At 44.3% G+C, this 23,590-nt stretch overlaps 1 protein-coding gene across 1 annotated transcript in view; it reads right to left on the reverse strand.

Moving 5' to 3' along the window:
• LOC308303194 (myosin phosphatase Rho interacting protein) overlaps positions 1-23,590 on the reverse strand; it is a 190,946-nt gene that overhangs the window by 38,965 nt on the left and 128,391 nt on the right. Inside the window, exons 8-12 of the mRNA XM_080747518.1 lie at positions 14,476-14,617; positions 11,204-11,320; positions 1,812-1,868; positions 1,040-1,108; positions 144-233 (exon numbers count right to left, since the gene is read on the reverse strand). Coding sequence (XP_080603644.1) covers positions 144-233; positions 1,040-1,108; positions 1,812-1,868; positions 11,204-11,320; positions 14,476-14,617 — 475 coding nt within the window. The remainder of the gene's footprint in view (positions 1-143; positions 234-1,039; positions 1,109-1,811; positions 1,869-11,203; positions 11,321-14,475; positions 14,618-23,590) is intronic.

The raw sequence follows: 23,590 nt of genomic DNA on the forward strand, positions 1-23,590 counted from the left end.
GAGCACAGTGTGCTTGTAGATCGGCTGTTTTCACTAGTTAAAATCATTTTTAAAGTGAAAAATGCAAAACGAACAGGTTTCGGACATACAGGGTTTTCACCCGACAACGACGATGTGCTGATATTCTGAAAGCAGACACTCACCAGGACCTGGAATCCGTAGTACCTCTGGACGGGGAACTCTGTGACATCGTAACACGTTGCCAGATCGATCTCGCCGTCCAAGTCAGAAGCCTGGTGGGCACAGAATAGGAGAACGGGATTAACACAGTGAAGTAAGTGAACCCTTTTGAGACCCGAGGGCTATTCTAAAAAATGTCCTTTAAATCCTTCCTAAAACTGTTTTCTTAACTGTTCCCAGCAAGCACGGTCAGGACCTGGACCAATCAGTGACGTCTCGATTGGGGCCAGATCACAGCCCATATGGGGATGATCTTGACGCCATTACCAGGACGTCATATGGACTTTTTTGTTTGACTGGATTATTGTTATTGTTTCTAATGTTAGTTGAAACATGAGCATATAAGGTTATATTCTGGGACATTTCTAACTAGCTATGATATTTATCTGGCCTAGAATATCACCTGATTTCAACCAACATAAATCCGATCAAACAAAAAAGTCCATATGACGTCAAGATCATCCCCATATGGGCTGTGATCTGGCCCCAATCGAGATGGCACTTTATGGTCCAATTCCTGGCCGCGCTTGCTGGGTTGCTGTGTTAGTGGTGCTCAAACCTTTTCATACCAAGGACCCCCAAAATTACACGAGTTTGGCCGCAGACCCGCATGTCAAAGTATGTTTTTCCAGGGACCCCCAGAAGCAAAGATTTGAGTAAAAAAAAAATCACTTAAAAAGAATATGTATTCAAAAGGTTTGCACATATTTCCAAGATTTTTCAAAAAAATAGCAGATCTACAAGCTCATAGCGCGGCACAAAGTGGCACGCTCTGAGCTTGTATATCTGCTATTTCTTCAAACAACCAAGTACAAACTAATGCTTTTAGCTAAAATCTAAAAGCATTAAACAGACGTACCTCTTCAGCGATGCAGTCTTTGTAGTACCTCAGACTCTGGTCGGTGAGAACGAACCAGTGTTTCTTCCACTGAGGAGAAGACAAACGCCATTAGTTGGATTCCAGCAGTCCTCTCCAGTCAATAGACATCGAGAGGTTTATACAAGTTACATACGAGTGAAGTCATGGATAATTCAGTGATTTCTTTTTAACACATTCAGAACGGGTACAACATATTGTGTATCATTATTTTACGCTTTAACTATTGAAAAATAGCAGATATACAAGCTCACAGCGTGCCACCGAGTGCCGCGCTGCAAGCTTGTAGATCTGCTATTTTTTGAAAAATCGTGAAAATGAGAATTTTGACCCGTGTCTTTTGAATCCTTCTAAGATTTTTGGAAAAACCTATGTTTCTATATGTCAGCAATCTGGCCAGCCATCGTCAAAGAAAAGGTCCTTTTCACTTAACTGGAGCTCAGTTAGTCTGTTCTTGAGAGACTACTATGTCAGTGGTTCTCAAACCTTTTCATGTGAAGGACCCCCAAACTGATATTTATTTGGCCACGGACCCCCATCTCAAAATATTTAGTTCCGGGGACCCCCCAGAAGCAAAATTTGAGTTACAAACGTTCGCTTTGAAAATACATCTATTCAAAGATTTGCACACATTTTCACGACTTTTTCAAAAAATAGCAGAGCTTGTATATCTGCTATTTTTCACTGGTTAAAGCATTCAATAATTCTAGGCCTAAATGGGTTAATGTTTGTTTGCTCCAGTGATATCAGTTACCATGCCGTCTTCGTAAAGTTTGGCCATCCATCCTTTCTTGAAGTTGAGCAGATCAGGCTGGAGGGGAAGACAAGTCAGGATGATTGATTAACTCATTGAGTGCCTATCCCGAATTAGTTCGGGATATATTATCGCATCCCAGAGTGCCTATCCCGAACTAGTTCGGGATATTAAAAAAAAAAAAAAAAAAAAATTGAAAATTTTTTTTTTGAATTTTTTTTTTTGGACCCCATCAAATCTAGTGAACATGATTTCAATCGCGATTTTGCATGTTCCACCCCCATACAACCCCATCTAACATACAGGGCAGCCATGTTTGTTTACATAACATGTAAAACATAATGGCGATTATCTCAAGAATGCCTGAACGGATTTCCAATCGGATTTTTTTGTTTGAAAGCTGTGAACAAACTGCACAAATCCACTCCAATGCAATCCAGGATTGCATTGGATTTTTTAGAGCTCATTCTTCTCTGTTTTTTTCCCATGCATGAGGTGTGCAAGGTTTAATCATGGCTAAGTTGACGAAAATAAGGCTTCTAAAATGCTTGGTAGCCAATAGCTAACTTCAAGCTAACTTCATCCTCTTCCTGTACATGCACAAAGGAAAGTGTTCAGGCAAGTCATGGCTGCAGGGCTTCTGCATATACCAGCATATCTCTATGGGATTTTCTATGGCCACTGGGCGCCCTCTAGTGGTGACTAGGGTGGCACTAAATGAGTTAATACTGATGACAGTTGGCTTAATCACGTGTTTGCCTGAAGGACCATGTTCATCTCTTCATAAGGAGATATACTGTATCACCATAGCTCAACCATATTAAATATAAATATTAAGTAAACAATACAAAACTTCACAATGCTTCCATAACCCCAAATTGGGATTAAAGGAGTAGTTCACCCCCAAAATGACTTTTTTTTCTATTGATTACTCATGCCATGGAGACTAGAGTTCAATAATATGTTTTGGTTTTTGTCGCATTCCCAAGACAAAAATTTGATTCGAGTAAATTTACCCCCATTGATTCCGGATGGGGACCCGTTTCGAAACGGGTCCCCATCCGGAACGAATGGGGGTAAATTTATTGTTATCACATTTTTGTCTTAGGAATGCAACAAAAAAGAAAATAATATTGAACTCTAGTCTCCATGGCGTGACTTATCAATAGAAAAAAAGGCATTTTGGGGGTGAACTACTCCTTTAATAATGTAATTTTGGTTGCGCGCGCGCGCGCACACACACACACACACACACACACACACACACACACACACACACACACACACACACACACACACACACACACACACACACACACACACACACACACACACACACACACACACACACACACACACACACACACACACAGGTTTTTTCATAAAACGATGCCCTATTTATAGTTGTTGTATGAAAGTGTTTGAAAGAAAAGTAGCGAAAAATTGTCATCTACAATGTGACGCGATACAATATGTTGTGAACTTGTAGATCTGCTTTTTTATATATATATACATGCCCAAAATAGGGACGCCAAGTTGAAAGCGGTTAAGACGGTCTGTGGGTTTTAAAAGCATTTAACCACTGAAGTATTAACAGTCATTGGTTAAAGTATCACCTAAATAAACAAACAGTTTTGCAGCCCACATTTTAGCAAACATCAGTCCACTGATTTGTTTACACTGTGGTCATCATCACCACCACTCTCTCATAGGGATGGGACGATATGAAAATGTCATATCACGTTTATTGAGACTGAAGAAATCGCGATTTACGATATTATCGCGATAATCAAAATATCCCCAACATCCATTATCCTGGGGCGAAACATTTGCCGAAAAATAGCAGATCTACAAGCTCACAACGCGTCGCGACGCGTTGTGAGCTTGTAGATCGGCTATTTTTTGGCAAAGATATTTATTTGGTAGAGAGTGAAAAAAGGACTGTATCAAGTATGTATATTATAAGTACCTTTGACCAATTATAGAGGTTTTAAGTGGTACCGGATAATATGCAGCTCGGCAAATAAAAGGTGAATTGATCCCAGTGCATGACGGAGGACGATATCACGATAAATTCAATCTCCACGATACGATTTTCGCGAGAGGTTTTTTATCACGATAAACGATAATATCGCTTATCGTCCCATCCCTGCTCTCTCATAGCAACGCCATGCACCGGTCCATCTCAGAGCAACGATATGCACTGCTCTCTCTCAGAGCATCGATACAGTATGCGCTGGTCTCTCCAACAGCAATGATGTGCACTGGTCTACAGTATCTCATAGCAAATATGCACTGATCTCTCTCTCTCTCTCTCTCATAGCAACAGTATGCACTGGTCTCTCTCAGAGCACTGAAATGCTCTGGTCTCTCTTATAGCAACAAAATGCACTGGTCTCTTTCATAGCAACGGAATGCACTGGTATCTCTAATAGCAACTATATGCCCTGGTCTCTCTCATAGCAACGATATATGCACTGGTCTCTGTCAAAGCAATGAAATGCACTGGTATCTCTAATAGCAACTATATGCACTGGTCTCTCTCATAGCAATGAAATGCACTGGTCTCTGTCAAAGCAATGACATGCACTGGTCTCTGTCAAAGCAATGACATGCACTGGTCTCTGTCAAAGCAATGAAATGCACTGATCTCTGTCAAAGCAATGAAATGCACTGGTCTCTGTCAAAGCAATGACATGCACTGGTCTCTGTCAAAGCAATGACATGCACTGGTCTCTGTCAAAGCAATGACATGCACTGGTCTCTGTCAAAGCAATGACATGCACTGGTCTCTGTCAAAGCAATGACATGCACTGGTCTCTGTCAAAGCAGTGACACTGTGCAAGGAGACCAATTGCCCACTCGGAGGGTCCCATGAAACCTAAACTAACTGCTTCCCCCCCAGGCCAGTCGAACCGAGCTCAAACCCCTTTATAGACTCTGAAAAAGTAAAAAAACAAACAAAAAAACAGCCCATTTCAGACCCATATAGGTCCTGTCAATTTTCAGCAATACCTTGTTCTTGTTGAGCTTCGTCAGGTAAGCTGGTTTGGTCTGGCAGAGAGTCATTCTGATGGCCGAGTGCCTTTTTTCACACTCTCCACACCCTTCACAGGCAGACAATCTGTCTCACGGTGTCAGCCTCTCATGTATACACACACACACACACACACACACACTACTGTGGCTGTAACAGGTCCCGGACTGGCTATTTATATCGGGGGAGCGGTGGGTGGGTGGCGGTGTACACATGCTTGTGTATGTGTGTGCATATCCGTTTGTGAGCAAGTGTGTCAGTTCTTGCATGTGTGTTTGTGCGTGTGTGCGTGTGTGTGTGTGTCAAGTGGCATCAGTTCAGAAAGAGCTAAGGTATGGCAACATGACTGGTGTCTTGCACGCGCGCAAAGGCGCGCGTGCAAGACACCAGTCATGTTGCCATACCTTAGCAACAGGCATGATACATTTATTTATTAATATATTAAGTAAATTTTATTTCCCCCCCCCGTTTCTATGGTTTCTTGGGCTAGATATGGCAGCCTGGAACGGTTGTTCAAGTGCAGCTAAACTTGGCATGTTAGTAAACGTGCCACAATTAACAATAATGCATTGCACCTGTGCAGCTGACCAGCGGAACCTGGGAATATACCATTTTGTCAAGATGGGGAGAATACAAGTGTGGAGAATATAATTATAATACCTTGTTAAAGTGACCATTTTGTTATATTTTGCATTTGTAGTTATTTTACTGTAATTTAACAACATAAAATTATTTTCCCCCCTGGACCCAGGGTATGGCAGCTGCTTAACCCTGCCATACCCAATTGACGCCCCTGGTGTGTGTGTGTGTGTGTGTGTGTGTGTGTGTGTGTGTGTGTGTGTGTGTGTGTGTGTGTGTGTGTGTGTGTGTGTGTGCGCGCACACGCGCGTGTGTGTTGGAAGGTGGGTCAGCAGCTGCACCTTTCGCCAGCTTGTCCAACCACACACTGACAGACCAATGCTTACTGCACACACACCATGCCCTGGACACCCATCAGGTCACTGGCTTGGTGCTGTTTGAGTGGTATGGCTTCAACCATATTTTTGTTGTTTGTTTGTTTTGTTTTTTTGCTCGATCACGAATGCTGAGAATTCCGTTTAGATAGTATGTTCTTTTTTTCGATCAGGGGTCTTCAACGTTTTCAGGCCAAGGACCCCTTAGTTGAGAGAGAGATGAAGCAGGGACCCCCTCAACCGGTTCATAGATTCCATATAGTTTCATTGTTTGACAGCACAATCGTCAGTGTATTTTGGATTCATGTCAATTTGTGTTTTCAGATGTTTAACGACCTGAACCGTCAATACTTAATAAACTTGACCTTTCACTCTATACTTAGTCTGTTCTTTTTACCCTCTACACCAACGCTCTTTGCCGAAATTAGCCGATCAACAAGCTCACAACGCCTCACAGCGTGAGGCATTGTGAGCTTGTAGATCTGCTATGTTTGGCTAAAATTCTCCGAATAGTGGTAAAAAATGAGAAAAAAAGTATCTTTCTATCGCTCAAAGATTTGGAGGACCCCCTGTAGTAACTCTGAGGACCCCCTGTTGAAGACCCATGTTTTAGATAGACGCTAGGTTTGATGTTCAGCTGTCATCCTAGTTTCTTTGAGCAATACATTGTTTTTTTTTGCATCTACTCCTTTGAAGCACTACAACTTATGTGACTATTTACCCTTTTGTTTGCTGACTAGGGTTCATGTCATTTCATCTGATTTTGCTCTTATAAATCACTGTATGTGAGTTTCTGCTTAATGCCTAAAATGTAATTGTAACCAAACTGCACGCTACTGGAACTATACATGCTTCTGCCCTATCATCAAGTGGAGAGGAGTAAAACGTTTGTTACAATGATTCAACATCATTTGCAAAAAGTGAGTATTATGATTAAGATTCAGTCTTAAAGTGTAGCCTACCTATGGTAGTTTCCACACATTTCGTGGCATTCGTCATTTAATTTTACCATGAGAATGTTTTCTTTGGTACAATTACACCTTGTGGATGCCCACGAGGTGCCGCGTTGTACAGTAAACTAAACTGTACTGTAGCTACTGTACCAGGCTACCGCGGTGACAAAAAACACTCCATTTCCCGAAATGCAGTGTGGTATCACGTGACCGGGAAGTGCTGTCTCCCTCATCCAGAGGCAGAGCAGTGTTACGCTGGTGCACAAAGTGCATTTTTCTCTGAATCAAGCTTTTAAATCAACTTCATGTTCAAAACGCTGCCCAGGATTGTTAAAAAGCGGTCCTGACTGAAAGAAAAGATTATCGTGAAATAAACGGGAGATACTTGGATTACATTTACTCGGATTATATTTTTCGCCAGGACCTCCGAAGGTAGGTAAAATGGCGGGTTACCATGGGCACGAGCAAATTAACCCTTGAATTCATCGCGGGCACCCAACGTGTTAAAAAGTATGTTTGGAAATACCAATGACATGGCTGGTTACAAGTGGTCTAACGTAGTAATAGCGGCCCTGGTGCAGGTCTTTTAGGAACCCTCTGTGCCCCTAAGATGCAATTCCAGGCCTGGTTGTGACCAAATACTTTGACAGCATTTTGTGCCTTTCAGCACAGACAAAAACTATCGTTACCCTGAAATGAGTTTGACCCGCCTGCCCTAGTAAAATACACAAAGAAAAGAACTTTGAATTCTTTCAATGCACAAGCGTTGTAAAAAAAATTACTTTGTTAATTACTGAAACTGATACAAAGTAGTGTATCATTGATGTTGTCATAGCTGTCAAAATGTAAAACGCGATAGGCGTGGCACATGTTTGCATTTTCAGGTGTGGGGTATGAACTATGGAGGGACAATGTGCTATAACCTTTGTGTAGACCAGGGGTTTTCAAAGTGGGTGACAGGGCACCCTGGGGTGCCGCGACTGCAATCCAGGGGTGCCGCGACGCGAGAACATTTGATAATATTTGGAATTTATTTGGACACTTGAAGAAATATTTAGTATCATTTTAAACTTGAAGTAGAAAGTTATTTTCAGTCAGTTCTAACCAAAATGGCTGTTATCTCAACGTTTTCCTCGCAACATAATCACTAAAATATCGTCACTGTCAGGCAGAAACCTCTGTCGCACAAAACGAGTGAAAACAGCCGATCTACAAGCACACAACGCCTCGCGATTTAGTACATTTTATAGATGATAAATACAAAAATAAAGGTTTTGGACATACAAGGTTTCCACCCGACAACGACGATATTCTATACATTTAAGGTGCTGGGAGTGAAAATTATAATGTAGGGGTGCCTCGGATTAAAAAACTAGACCAGGTCACCTGGTTGTGCCAGACCCGCAATGAAAACTAGTATGGCACTGAACTAACACATGAACACACAGGATTTTATAGTCTCAGCAACAAAGCGTAGTGAGCTTGTAGATCGGCTGTTTTCACTAGTATGGCACTGAACTAACACATGAACACACAGGATTTTATAGTCTCAGCAACAAAGCGTAGTGAGCTTGTAGATCGGCTGTTTTGACTAGTATGGCACTGAACTAACACATGAACACACAGGATTTTATAAGCTGAGCAGCTGGAAATGTTTGTGAGCTTGTAGATGGGCTGTTTTCACTAGTATGGCTGTGGGGCAAATGTTTTGCAGCACTGAACTAACACATGAACACACAGGAATTTATAGTCTCAGCAGCTCGTCAGCCAACTCAACTCAGCTGGTCCCGTACAGGTGACGGCACTCAAGGCAATCAGCCGAGCAAGGGAAGGGAGGGGCAGATGAGCAGTCAGAGGCAAACACAGGCACACTGAGGAAAAGAGGGACACTGAGGAAAAGAGGGACCGACCGACCGACCGACAGACCGACAAAGCCTTATGTAGGCCGACCCCCTGGGTCTGGCAAATATTCATGGGGTGCCCTGAGACAAAAATGTTTGGGAACCCCTGGTGTAGACAGAGGTGGTGGTTTTCATTTTAAAGGACAACTTTGTTTTTTTACAACAAGGGTTCATATTATAGATTCTAATTAGAGAAAAGAAAAAGTGAGTGTCAAAATGTTTTCATTTGCTTCGTTCTATTGTTTTATCGCGTTTAACGTGCTAAAATGTGGGGCATGCGTACGCATGGGGGCATGCGTACAAGTGGCTAAATATGTCTTTTTAGACACAATAAGCCAGCAGTTTCTTTATTGCTATTTACAGTAACACTTCTAGCCCCCATAAGTCACCAACCATGAAAGGTTGCGTTGTATCTTGGTAATGGGCTTATTCTGTGTAAAATTACATATTTAGCCACTTGTACGCATGCCCCCAACCACTGAAATAAGAATCTCTAAAACAATAGAAAGAAGTAAATGAAATAATTTTAACATTCATCTTTTATATTCTTTAATTACAATCTAAAATTGAACCCATGTTGTAAAAAACTAAAGTTGTCCTTTAAAAAGCCGTTTTACAATGAAAACATCTTAGTGTAGATACGAACATCTTAGTGTAGATACGTCTTAGGGTCATAGTAGTCTCACTTCATCTGCGGGACTGGCATTGTTATGTATTTGGTAGAGTTATAGTTTCTGACATTTTTATCAAAAAAAACAACAAACATATTGCTAGAACATGCTAGCCTCAACAGTCATTCTACCAAGTGAGCATCATCTCTCACTTATCTACACAGATTATGATTACATGCAAATAAATGTGTCCTGCAATTAATAATTAGAATTATTATCATGATCTGTGTTCCCAGTAATTAAGGAGCATCATTAAGCTGTTTACATTATGTTGATGATGCAATGAAAGAAATAACACAGCACTCGGTTGGTGGTTAAATACATCCAGCACGTCCTCTTGGGCAGAGCTTTTCAAACTGAGGTTTGGAAACCCTCAAGGCGTCCTCAAGGGAACTCCAAAGGGTTCCAAGACAATTATCCTTCATATTTTGTATTGGTTACACATGCTTTATTCAAACAATAAAACAATAGGCCATTTAACCTATTTAGACCGGGTACGCATTACTGCATGTTATTATTTTATGCTTTAACTTAAAAAAAAAATCACACCCGTGTGAACTGAGCGGTGGTTTACCCACCAACCCCCCCCCCCCACCCTCCCCCCTTCCCCCCTGTGTCTGTGTGTGTGTGTGTGTGTGTGTGTGTGTGTGCGCGTGTGTGTGTGTGTGTGCCTGGTCTGGCCTGGCCTGAAAACAGCGCCCCTCCCTTAACATGTGTGGTCAGAAAAGGTACTACACCACAGGCTTGAGGCTACATACGGACGCACCCACCCACATACATACACACAGGCTTGAGGCTACATACGGACCCACATACATACACACAGGCTTGAGGCTACATACGGACCCACATACATACACACACGGCCACGCTATGGAGACGGTGTGACCACCGCTCAAAAATAGCAGATCTACAAGCTCACTATACAAGCTGCTATGTTTGAAAAATCGTGAACATTTGAATTTTTACCCGATTCTATAAGTGTCTTCTATATCCTTGTAAGGTTTTTTGAAAAAACACATGTATGTTTCTACGTCAGTGGTTCTCAAACTCTTTCATGTCAAGGACCTCTAGAATTATATGCATTTGGCCGCCGACGCCTGTCTTAAAATATTTTGTATCAGGGACCCCCCCCCCCCCAGAAGCAAATATTTGAGTTACAAATGTTCACTTTAAAAATGAGATATTCAAAGATTTGCACAAATGTTCATGGTTTCTCTAAAATAGCAGGTCTACAAGCTCGCAGCGCGGCATTCGGTGCCGCGCTGTGAGCTTGTAGATCTGCTATTTTTCAATAGTTAAAGGTATGATTGTATTTCATTCAAATAAAAATATAATTGGTACATTTTCCATTCATTCTCCTCACTAGAATGTGTGTTGACCATATGGACTTCCACCATGGCCCGTGTTACGAGCATTCGGTTTTCAGAGGTGGCCAGCCAGTCCTCGACCAATCAGGGTAGAGTATGGCCGTAGTTATGTTATGATGTTTAGTTACGATGGTCAAAATAAAAGTTTTGAGAACCACAGTCGCTCTCAATTAAGAACGTCCGCTAAATGCCTAGATTGTAAACTACTGAACTCATAAAATGCCACGGTCTCGTAGTAAATCAGTATCATACATATCCTGAAGCTGGCCTACTGATAGTAGTCCTACCGATATTCAGTGACTGGGTCTAATGATTGGGTCTAATGATCAAAACGAGAACATTATAATGGTGTATATCTATAAAAAACTAAACATTTCCACGCTGTAAGGCCAGTAAGGGACAAGAAGATGACCCCCGGCCACTTACATTATCACTGAATACACCTTTAAAGTATTCAACAATTCTAGGCTTAAATGGATTAATAATCAAAAGCATGAATCAGCTCACCGTCATGGAGGACTCGGTCTCTCTGCGGTCAAGGGACTTGGCTCTTCTGACGTTGGCGAGTGTGTTGCTGGACACATCAGGCACGGAGCGTTCCTTCGCAGAGTCCAATGACATATCCTATAAAAAGATCACAACACAAACGGTTCTATGGTTGGACTTCATGCTTTTGATGTGACATATTACACATTAAACCCATTTAGGCCTAGAATTATTGAATGCTTTAACCAGTGAAAAATAGCAGTTATACAAGCTCACAGCGCGGCGCGAGCTTGTAGATCTGCTATTTTTGAAAAAAGTTGTGAAAATGTGTGCAAATCTTTGAATATTATGTATTTTCAAAGCGAAGAATCGGGTCAAAATTCAAATTTTCAAGATTTTTCAAAAATAGCAGATCTACAAGCTCGCAGCATATCTGCTATTTCAATAGTTAAAGCATAAAATAATGATACACAATAATGTGTACCCGTTCTGAATGGGATAACAGCTAACAGTTCGGTTTTAAGAATCGCTAACATCAACTTCACTCGAGTGTGTATTTCTCGCCAATGCGCATACTGCTTCCTGACTTTTGTTTTGATGTTCTTCACTTTGATATATTACATAATACCAGTGGTGGAAAAAGTACTCAAAATTTGACTTAAGTAAAAGTATCAATACTGGGATGCAGAAGTACTCTGTTACAAGTAAAAGTCTGGAATTCAAAATGTACTTGAGTAAAAGTACAAAAGTATTGGTATCAAAATGTACTTAAAGTACCAAAAGTAAAAGTACTCATTAAAGGAGTAGTTCACCCCCAAAATGACTTTTTTTCTATTGATTAGTCATGCCATGGAGAGTAGAGTTCAATAATATTTTTTGGTTTTTGTCACATTCCTAAGACAAAAATTTGATTCGAGTAAATTTACCCCCATTGATTCCGGATGGTGACCCGTTTCGAAACGGGTCACCATCCGGAATGAATGGGGGTAAATTTATTGTTATCACATTTTTGTCTAAGGAATGCGACAAAAAACAAAAAAAATTATTGAACTCTAGTCTCCATGGCATGACTAATCAATAGAAAAAAAGTCATTTTGGGGGGTGAACTACTCCTTTAAGACAGAATGTCCGTTTTCAGATGTATAAAAATAATTTGAAAATAGCTGATCTAAAAGATCACAATGCGTCAAAGTGGATAATGTGTGTTTTGTAATAAGAATCAAAATCTACCAAGTAACTTGTAACTAAAGTTTTCAAATAAATGTAGTGGAGTAAAAGTACAATATTTTGGAGCCGAGATGTAGTGGAGTAGAAGTAAAAGTATTGGAATTTGGACTCAGGTAAAGTACAAATACCTCATAATTGTACTTAAGTACAGTACTTAAGTAATTCTACTTAGTTTACTTTACACCACTGCATAATACACTAGAATCAAGAATCTCTTTCTAGGGAGATCTGGCCAAATCCAGGCATCCAGACAAATATCAAAGAACCAAAGTAACATCAAACAACAATGCAACAATGTTGGTTTCCACAATTCCCAAATGTTTCCGCCTAATAGCACTTCAGAAACGTTGACAATGAATAGAAAATAAAGCGCCCCCCGTCCTAAACTTTTACACGGCAGAAATAAACACTCTCAAAGATTTTGGAAGAGATAGTCTGGCTTGAGAGACATACTTAAGTTACTATCGTCGTTGTCGGGTGGAAACCTTGTATGTCCAAAACCGTTTTGTCCAAAAATATGTTTATCCTAAATAGTGAAAACAGCCGATCTACAAGCACACAACGCCTCGCACCGTGAGGCGTTGTGTGCTTGTAGATCAGCTGTTTTCACTACTTTTGAGTGACAGCCTTGTCTGATGAAGCAGGGCTTTACTTCAAGACTACCTGGCTGCAGACACTAGGGTCCTGTTGATGTCCACGGGAGACAGGAACATCAACAAGTGGCAGGAAGTGACCTCACACCTCTTTCTTGCTCTACCCCATGGAGGTTCTGTTTAGGGTTAGGGGGTAGAGTTGGGTTGTCTAAAAGATAAAAGATAACATGTACACATAGCGACAATGCGGCTCAAAGGGACTGTAGTGCCTTGGACTGCAAGGCAGAGACGTCACGTGACCTCCACAAGCGGCATGAAGTCACTTGACACTGTGAGGTCACTTCCTGCCACTTGTTGATGTTCCTGTCTCCCGTGGACATCAACAGGACCCTAGTGTCTGCAGCCAGGTGCTGCTCCTTTACTTTGCGAAAAAACATACACATTTTAAACTTGGAGATACAAGGTTTCTGCCCGACAATGACGCTATGTTTTTCTTTTACTCATTTACTGCCCCAACCAGAGAATCCAGAGAAAATGCTGTTGGTCCAGGCTGCCGTGCCCGAGAATCCTTAGAATTTAACTTGATTTAATTTATAAAAATATGGCAGAAACCTTGCATCTCTAAGTTTCAAGTGTGTCTGTCGCACAAAACTAGTGAAAACAGCCGATCTACAAGCACACAACGCCTCGCGTGCTTGTAGATCGGCTGTTTTCACTAGTTAGTACAGGGGTTGACACTAAGGTCTCAGAGGTACTTACCCATCGGGCAAGTACAGGTCATGTTCTACTTGCCCAAAGATCATGCCCACTTGCCCGAAAAGTAAATTGTCCATTATAAAATGATAGGTAAGATTTTAATTACCGCTCAATTTAACACTAATTTCTTTACTTTCTGGGTCTGTGCGAGAAAAGATGTCACACCTCAATACCTCCAAATCCAAATACCTACATACTTTAGCTATGATTGAATATGTCTATGGTTTCACACTTGTTATTTTATATTTTTAAATGTAGCAGCAGTCAAAAAAACAGCACATTATAGCTAAATAGTGCTTTTATTTTACATTCCACAGACCAGAAGACAGAGCGCTTTGGCCACGTTCAGGTGTTTAGACAGATACTGTATCTCGTGTTGTGTTTGTAGACATTTGTGTCCCCTCTCAAATGAGCTCTTGCCCGGTCGGGCAACCTGAAAGCAAACTTCACCTGCCCTGACGTTTTATTTACCTGCCGGGGGCAGGTGGGCAAGCCTTAGTGTCAATGCCTGTAGTACATTTTATAGATGATAAATACAAAACGAACGGTTTTGGACATACAAGGTTTCCACCCGACAACGACAATATGCTATAAAGACCCGGTCCTGGGAGTGAAAATTATAATGTAGGGGTGCCTGGGATTAAAAAAATATTCATGGGTTGCCCTGAGACAAAACAGTTTGGGAACCCCCCGAGTTAGAAACACCAACGAGCGTACCTGTTTGCTGGCGAGGTAGCGTCTCTCGCTGCGGCCCTGTCTCTGGATGGACGTGGTCGTAGACGACGGCTCAGTGGAGGAGCTGGTGTCCATGTGCTCCACAGGCTGGCCGTCCTCAAACCGGCCTATTACTTGTGACCGCCTGAGAGACATCAACAAGAATGTGCTTTTAGTTGGACATACTATAAAACAATAGTACAGTACATGTCTATATAAACGAGGTGACAAATTGCCTGATTAAAGAAAACTTAAAGGGATATTCCACTTTCAAAAAGACTTTTGGTCATTTTATCGTCTAATCAGGCTTTTGGGAACACCCAGGACAGTTTGTGAATTTCTTCATTCAATATTTAGATATTTGATATTCATTTCCCCCATTTTGCCCCCTTCCAGGACCTTCCTATACAAACCCATTATAACTTCAAACTCCATTCTAACCATGATAGATTCAATGAAAACAACTGTCCTTTCTTCTGGTGACTCCTGACACCCTCCGAATATGTGAGCAGGCCATGTTTTTTCGATAACTTTTTTCATTTATTTTTTATTGTATTTAATCATTTTAATTCCCCCCCAAAAAAACTTTAATTATCAAAAAAACACGGCCTGCTCACGTATTCGGAGGGTGTCAGGAGTCACCAGAAAAAAAGGACATGTGTTTTAATTTAATCTATCATAGTTAAAATGGAGTTTAGAGTTATAATGGGTTTGTATAGGAAGGTCCTGATTAGATGATAAAATGACAAAAAGTTTTTTTTTAAAGTGAAATATCCCTTTAATTAACCACATGAACCCTAGTGTCCATATTCCGGGCATGTGATAAGAGGGGAGTGGAAATAGCAGATCTACAAGCCTGCAACGCATCGCGCTGTGAAGTTGTAGAGCATGCCATTTTTAGGCAAAGAGATTTGGCGTAGAGGGCAAAAAGGAGGATACCAAGTACAGACCCCCGGGGGACACAGTCAAAGAAGTAGGGTTTAAAGGAGTAGTTCACCCCCAAGATTACTTTTTTTCTATCGTTTACTCACACTATGGAGACTTGAGTTCAATAATATTTTTAGGCTTTTGTCGCATTCCTAAGACAATAATTTGATTACAATAGATTTACCCCATTGATTCCGGATGGGGACCCGAATGCATTTGGGTCCCCATCCAGAATTAATGGGGGTAAATTTACTACAATCAAATGTTTGTCTTAGAAATGCGAGAAATACAAAAAAAAAATATTATTGAACTCAAGTCTCCATGGTGTGAATAATCAATAGGAAAAAAAGTCATTTTGGGGGTGAACTACTCCTTTAAGTGGTTAAAGGAACATAACTAAGTATTTACTGTATATTCATAAATAAATAAAAAGAAAAAAGAAAAAATCTGCAGCAAACCAACTGATAACCCCAGTAAAAATGCAAGGGACCAGCCATGGTATACCGGTTGTTCTTAAGTACAAGCTGCACTGCATCCTAGCCCCCCGCCTCCCAAAAGCCTTAAACTTACTCAGCCAGCATAAACAGAGATCAGAGAAAGACATGGAAAGTAACTATGAGCCAAAATCTCTATCTGCACCACGATCATGTCAATGCGAGTGCAGAGCGCGCACGCACGCTGTAGTGCTGTGCACACACAACAAACGTTAACAACAACCGATTCTGGCTCACAATTCCTTTCACAACGAAGGAATATTCGCAAAGAATAGACATAAACGGACGATTCCCCGAGAGAAACGACACCCGGAGGTATGTGAAGGTATGACTGAACAGTGTGTTATGTAGAGAGAGAGAGAGAGATCAAACTTTAAATGAAGAAGAAGAGGAGGAGGAGGAAGAGGAGGGAGGGTCACTGGAGCGGAGAAACAGAGGAGCAGATCCCAGTCGCTGCAGCAATGGTGGTTTCACCAGCATTAACTGACGACGGGGAACCCATTGGTGTTTGTGTGTTTGCACGGGTGAAATTCAAAGTGTATCCATCGATTAGTGAGCGTGTGTGTGTGTATGTATTGCGTCACTTTAACCATTATTTTATAATGTAACTATTAAAAAATTGCAGATCTACAAGCTAGCACGGCACCGAGTGCCGCCCTGTAAGCTTGTAGATCTGCTGAAAAATCAATAAAATGCGCGCAAGTCTTTGAATGTTGACCCGATTCTATCAATGTCTTCTAAATCCTAAGGTTTTTTGAAAAACCTATCCCAACAAGCACGGTCAGGACCTGGACCAATCGGTGACGTCTCGATTGGGGCCAGATCACAGCCCATATGGGGATGATCTTGACGTCATTACCAGGGCGTCTTATGGACTTTTTTGTTTGACAGGATTTATGTTGTTTGGAATCAGGTGATATTCTAGGCCAGATAAATATCATAACTATTCTATGTCCCAGAATATAACCTTATATGCTCATATTTCAACCAACATTACAAACAATAACAATAAATAAAAAAAAAGTCCATATGACGTCATGGTAATGACGTCAAGATCATCCCCAACATCACTGATTGGTCCAGGTCCTGGCGTGCTTGCTGGGATGTTTATATGTCGGTGGTTCTTAAACCTTTTCATGTCAAGGACCCCCAAAATTACATGTATTTGGCCGCAGAACCCCGTCTCAAAATACATTGTTCCAGGGACCTCCCAGAAGCAAATATTTGAGTTATAAATCACGCTTTGTGTGTTTGTGTGTGTGTGTGTGTGTGTGTGTGTGTGTGTGTGTGTGTGTGCGTGCGTGCGTGTGCGCGTGCGCGTGTGTGTGTGTGAGAGAGAGAGGTAGTGCACAGATTAAATGACAGAAAGCGCAGGAGTCGGCCGTGACCGGCGGGGCACAGCAGTAGGAACAGGGGTGGAGGAAGGGTTTGGAAAGCGCAGAGGCTCCGGAAAGCTCAGTTCAGAAGCTCCCTGCAAGAGATTAAGACAAACAAAAAACAAAAAATAGCAAAAGTAGCAAGAGCCAGAGACAAATAGAAGAAAAAAAAGAGCGCAAAATAAGTAACACATGCACTTAAATGACTGTAACTCACTACAAGCTAACCACTGGCAAGCTAAGGCAGTGGAATTATACATTGTCACTGTCGGGCAGAAACGGTAGGTTCCGTACGGAACCATTGTTTACTTAGATATGGAAGGATGACCTCCCACTTGGGTAATGACGCCCCCTGGCGATCATTCAGAGAAACTACTTCAGCTCCCGTACTAACGTAGGTAGGAAGGGCCTGTCACTCAAACCGGAGTGACCCGCCTCCAGGCTATATAAGCCCCCGGAGGCGGAAGTAACATCCTCTTAATACCACTCTCTGCCACATTCAGTGAAACAGAGGGGCATTACGTGGGAGGTCATCCTTCCATATCTAAGTAAACAATGGTTCCGTACGGAACCTACCGTTTACTGTCAATATTCCAGGATGACCTCCCACTTGGGATTCTTAAACTCCCCTCTAAGCCACAACCTACTCTCATACCCCCACACACCCCTCATACGGGTGAGCACAGCCCAAACGGGCGTGACCCATCACCCAGAAGGTCCCAGGCCCACCGGACCTGGGTGTGAAGGCATGAGAAAATAAGGAGAGACCCTGACAGACCGAAGTCCGCCTCATTCAACTAAATGAAAAGGACAAGTCCGCCTTATAAGTAAGACACACTATATAAGGAAAACACGGGGTCCCCCCCAAAATACCCCAGGTGGCTACATGCCCACCTGTGGGAGGGGAAGATCCGACTCCTCTATGACGTAGAGGAGGCAACTGCACCCAGAACCGAATGCGCTAGCGAAGAGGATTCGATATCCAGGTGATAGTAGGCTGCAAAGGTAGAAGGCGAAGACCAATTCGCCGAACCACAAATCTCCTGAACGGAGACTCCCTTTGCCAGTGCCCACGAAGTAGCCACACCTCTAGTGCTATGGGCTTTAAGTGCCGCCGGCACTTCCACACCCGCACTAGAGTAAGCCAGCCTAATAGCATCCACAATCCACCTCGAAAGAGTGGGTCTAGACACCGGCTTTCTGACAAGAACATTGCCCATTTCCACGAAGAGCTGAGAAGAAGCTCTAGAACCAGCAGTCCTGTCACAGTAGGCCTTCAATGCCCTGACAGGACAAAGGCAATTCAGCCGTTCATCCTCCACCGAGACAAACGGAGGAGGATGAAAAGCCAGAAGAACAACAGGCTCCTTAGGAACCACCATGTTCTTAGGAACAAACTTAAGATGAGGCTTGAGCAACACCTTGAGATCATTGTTCATAAACTGCATGCACTCCGCAGACACCGAGAGAGCTTGCAGGTCACCAACTCTTTTAGCCATGGCCAAAGCCAGCAAAAGAGCCGTCTTGAAACTCAAAAGTTTCAAAGGCATCCCTACAAGCGGCTCAAAGGGAGCCCGACATAGGCCCCCTAGAACCACCTGCAGATCCCAAACTGGGAACAAAGACCTAGTCACCGGCCTCAAACGTTCAACTCCTTGCATGAACTTGATGACCTCCGGGACTTTAGAAGGTGCCTTGCCCGCCACCCCCAGGTGACAGGCATTAATAGCCGCCAAATACCCCCTAAGGGTAGAAAATGCAAGACCACTTCTCAAGCGGTCCTGCATAAATTCCAGAATTTCCTGGGCTGACGCCACATGGACCACCACCGGTGGAACACGCGACTCACACCAGTCCTCAAAGGCATTCCACCTTCCATCATAAGACGCCCTCGTAGAAGGCGCCTTAGCACTCTGAATGGTAGCAACCACTTCAGAAGAAAAACCAGCCGCCAGCAGGTTTAACCTTTCACGTGCCAAACCCACAGGTCTAGGACCTGCAGGTCTTGGTGGAAGATCTCCCCCCTGGCCTGACTCAACAGATCCCTGCACTGAGGCAGCTGCCAACCCGGTTCGCAAAGGAGAGGGGCGATCGCCGACCTCCACGTGCCCTTGTAGGGAGCCACCAGGAGCATCTCCAGACCGAACCTCCTGACTCTCTCCAGAGTGGGTCGGATTAAGTCGAAGGGGGGAAACGCGTACAGTAGACCTCTCGGCCACGTGTGCGCTAAGGCGTCCAACCCCAAGGGAGGACTGCCCTTCACCGCGAAGAACAACGGACACTTCGTATTCTCCGCTGACGCAAACAGGTCCGCCACTGGCTGACCGAACTTGCGAAAAATCTGGCTCGCCACCCTGGGGTGGAGAGACCAATCCTCGTAGCGAGAACCTCCCCTGGACAGGAGATCTGCTCCGCTGTTGAGGAGACCTGGGACGTGTAAGGCCCTGATCGACTTGAGGCGCGACAAGCACCAAACCGTCAATTCTCGAGCCAGACGGTCCAGTGGCAACGACGACAGGCCCCCCTGTTTGTTGACATAAAACATGGCCGTCGTATTGTCTGTCCTGACCAGGACGTGACAATGCAAAATCCAAGGCTCGAAATGCTTGAGCGCCAGGAGTATAGCCATCAACTCCAAATAGTTGATGTGACGACCCCTCATCTCCAGAGGCCAAAGCCCCTGCGCTGTGCGCCCCTCGAAAGTGGCTCCCCATCCACTAAGACTGGCGTCTGTCGTGATCGACTTGCGGGAAACCACCTCGCCAATCGAGACTCCGCTGGTGAGGAACCCCTCCACCAGCCACGGAGACAGGGCGATCGCGCAGGAAGGGGAAACCGTAACCTTCTTGTACTTCAAGGAGGGCGGGATCCCGAGGGATAACATCCATCTTTGAAAAGGTCTCATATGAAACCTGCCCAAACGCAACAGATGTACTGCGGAAGCCATCATTCCCGTCAGTACCATGCAACTCCTGTAAGTGACCTCCTGGCCCACTTGAAAGGAGTCGAGACATTCCCGAAACCTGTCCACCCTCTCCTCTGAGAGACGGGCCGACATGTCGGATGAGTCCAGAAGGACCCCAATGAATGTAAGACGACTTGCTGGAGTCAGCATGCTCTTGCCGTGGTTGACTATGAAACCTAAGGCCTTCAGGTGAGCCAAAACCACTTGTGTGTGACGCGCCACTTCGTGGGCGGAGCTCGCTGAAATCATTCAATCGTCGATTTACGTCGCCAACCTGACGCCCTGCTGTCTCAACGGGGCGATGGCTGCTTCGGTCACTTTCACGAAAACCCTCGGGCTCAGTGACAGACCGAAAGGGAGTACCGTATACTCGTACAGGCGACCCTCGAAGGCGAACCGTAGGAATTTCCTGTGTGGGGGATAAATCTGGACGTGCTGATAAGCATCCTTCAGATCCACTGAACAGTGGAAATCCCCTTGCCTGACCGACCGTAACATGGTGGGTACAGTTAGCATCCTGAAAACGTATTTCTTCAGGTACACGTTTAGTGCCTTTAGGTCCAGGATGGGACGTAGCCCCCCCCCCCTTTTTGGGCACCAGGAAATAACGGCTCCAAAATCCCATGCGGGATTGGGTCCTGTCCAGCTCCACTATAGCACCCTTGCTTAGCAAGGAGCTGATCTCTTCTCTCAAAAGATTTGCTTTTAAACCACGCGCCCTGGTATGAATAACCCTGCTCGAAAGCGGGGGTATGTCTGCGAACTGTAACCTGTAACCCCTGGTTATCGTTCGAAATACCCAATGGCTCGGGTTGCATAACTTCCACTGGCGCGCGCAGCGTGCTAGCGTGTTTTGAGCGAGAGAAACCCCACCACTGTGCTTCCGTGACGGCGGAGCTTTTTGGCGGCCGGACCGGAAGTGGGGAACCTGCGTATCCGTATCCGGAACACCCGGATGCGGAGCGCAGAGGTTCAATAGGCCGCAAGGCGGGAACACCTTCTGATTGTACCGCTTGACTAGCGGAGCTTTTTTGCGGCCGGACCGGAAGCGGGGAGCTAGCGAATCCGTATCCGGTGAAACCGGAAGCGTTCGGTTTTCGCTCGATAGAGCAACAGGAAGAGCAAAGCGATTCGACTGATAAACAGACTCGCCCACAACTAAAGCATTCTCCCCTGACAGGAGAGGAACTTTTACGCATAACTTCCACTGGCACGCGCAGCGTGCTAGCGTGTTTTGAGAGAGAGAAACCCCACCACTGTGCTTCCGTGACGGCGGAGCTATTTGGCGACTGGACCGGAAGCGGGAGACCTGCGTATCCGTATCCGGAACGACCGGATGCGGAGCGCAAGGGTTCAATAGGCCGCATGGCGGAAACACCTTCTGGTTGTACCGCTTGACTAGCGGAGCTATTTTGCGGCGGGACCGGAAGCGGGGAGCGAGCGAATCCGTATCCGGTGTCACCGGAAGCGTTCGCACTTCGCTCGATAGAGAGACAGGAAGAACAAGGCGATTCGGCTGATAAACAGACTCGCCCACAACTAAAGCATTCTCCCCTGACAGGAGAGGAACTTTTACGTTTAATACCTGCTCTAAGGCCTTTATGCTTGTCCCTTGACCCGGGCTCATAGTAGGCCGACAGAATTTCTGACTCAAAGTTAAATTCATAGCATCGCTCACGCGAGGGAAAGCCCACTCGCGCGCATGAGGAACCACATAATTGTTTGACGTTAACATTACTGGTTGCTGATAAAACCTGTGATTGATTAAGGAGTCCTGACGGGACTTCATCATTCTTACAGGAGGCATGCATAAAGGAGTCATATTGTCGACGCGAGGGATATTCCACTCGCGCGCATGAGGGACCACATAATTGTTTGACATTAACATTACTGGTTGCTGATAAAACCTGTGATTGATTAACGAGTCCTGACAGGACTTCATCATTACTACAGGAGGCATGCATTTATCTTAGCCCCTGTCCTAAGGCCTTTATGTTTGTCCCTTGACGAGGGCTCATTAGTAGGCCGGCAGAATTTTGTGACTCATTGTTAATTCATTGCATTGACCACGCGATGGATATTCTCCTCGCGTGTAAGGGGAACCATCTAAATGTTTGACATAACATTACTGGTTGCTGATAAAACCTGTGATTGACTACAGAGTCCTGACAGGACTACATCAATTTTACAGGAGGCATGCAAGATGGAGTCGTCTGTGCAATAGAGTTGGACAGAAACAGACTTGTTCTTTCAACAGATTTATCTGGGACACAAGAGGCATATTCATTGACATTCTCATTTTTATTTCCCCGACGCGGGGAAAAATAAACGTCCTCGTTTGGGGGGAGGGGAACCGGGTGACACCACGGATCCCTGCCCCAACACAATCCCCCTCTACAATGTCCGCAACTAAAGCATTCTCCCCTGACAGGGGAGGAACTTTTACGTTTAATACCTGCGCTATGGCCTTCATGCTTGTCCCGTGACGAGGGCTCATAGTAGGCCGACAGAATTAGTGACTCATCGTTAAATTCATTGCATTGTTCACGCGAGGGATATTCCCCTCGCGTGTAAGAGGAACCATATAAATGTTTGACATTAACAATACTGGTTGCTGATAAAACCCGTGATTGATTAAAAAGTCCTGACAGGACTTCAACACTTTTACAGGAGTCATGCAAGATGGAGTCATCTGTGCTAGTGCAATAGAGTTGGACAGAAACAGACTTTGTTCTTTCAACAGATCTATCTGGGACACAGGAGGCATATACATCGACATTCTCATTTTCATTTCCCCGACGCGGGGTACAGAAAATAAACGTCGTGCCCACCACTCTATACTGGGGTCTGACAGAACCCAGAAAAGATTGTGCTTGTGTAACTTCCATGAGGATTGTAGCGCCTTAGTGAATCCAACATCTCCGTTGCAGAAAACCAACGTCCTCTGCCATCGCTCCACCCGCTCCACCCGCCTGACTGGCGGGTGGAGGGGCAGTTGAAGTGCTGGCGCCGCAGGGGCCTTACCTTTCACTGTAAAGACAGGGCGAGAGCCATCCTCCTCCGCCATGTCCTCCTCCTTCTCGTCCTCAGAGTATCCTGAGTACGAACCCTAGCTCTGACTGGAGCTCAGGTCCGATTCGCGCCTGAAGGATCGGACTGTTTTGCTAACGTTCACGTCGAAGGGGACGTCTCCGACGGTCACATCACAACGCTACTCTTTAGGCACCGCGCCCGAAGGAGAAATGGTCACCGGAGGGATATTGTTAGACTTCTTAGTCACCTTCCTCGCGGTAACTCCGCCAGACCCGCCAGCTCCAGTGACAGTGGAGCTAGCTGCGGTCGGCTGCACGGCAGGC

The sequence above is a fragment of the Nannobrachium achirus genome, assembly GCF_963921795.1.
Source record: "Nannobrachium achirus genome assembly, chromosome: 18".
NCBI lineage: Eukaryota > Metazoa > Chordata > Actinopteri > Myctophiformes > Myctophidae > Nannobrachium > Nannobrachium achirus.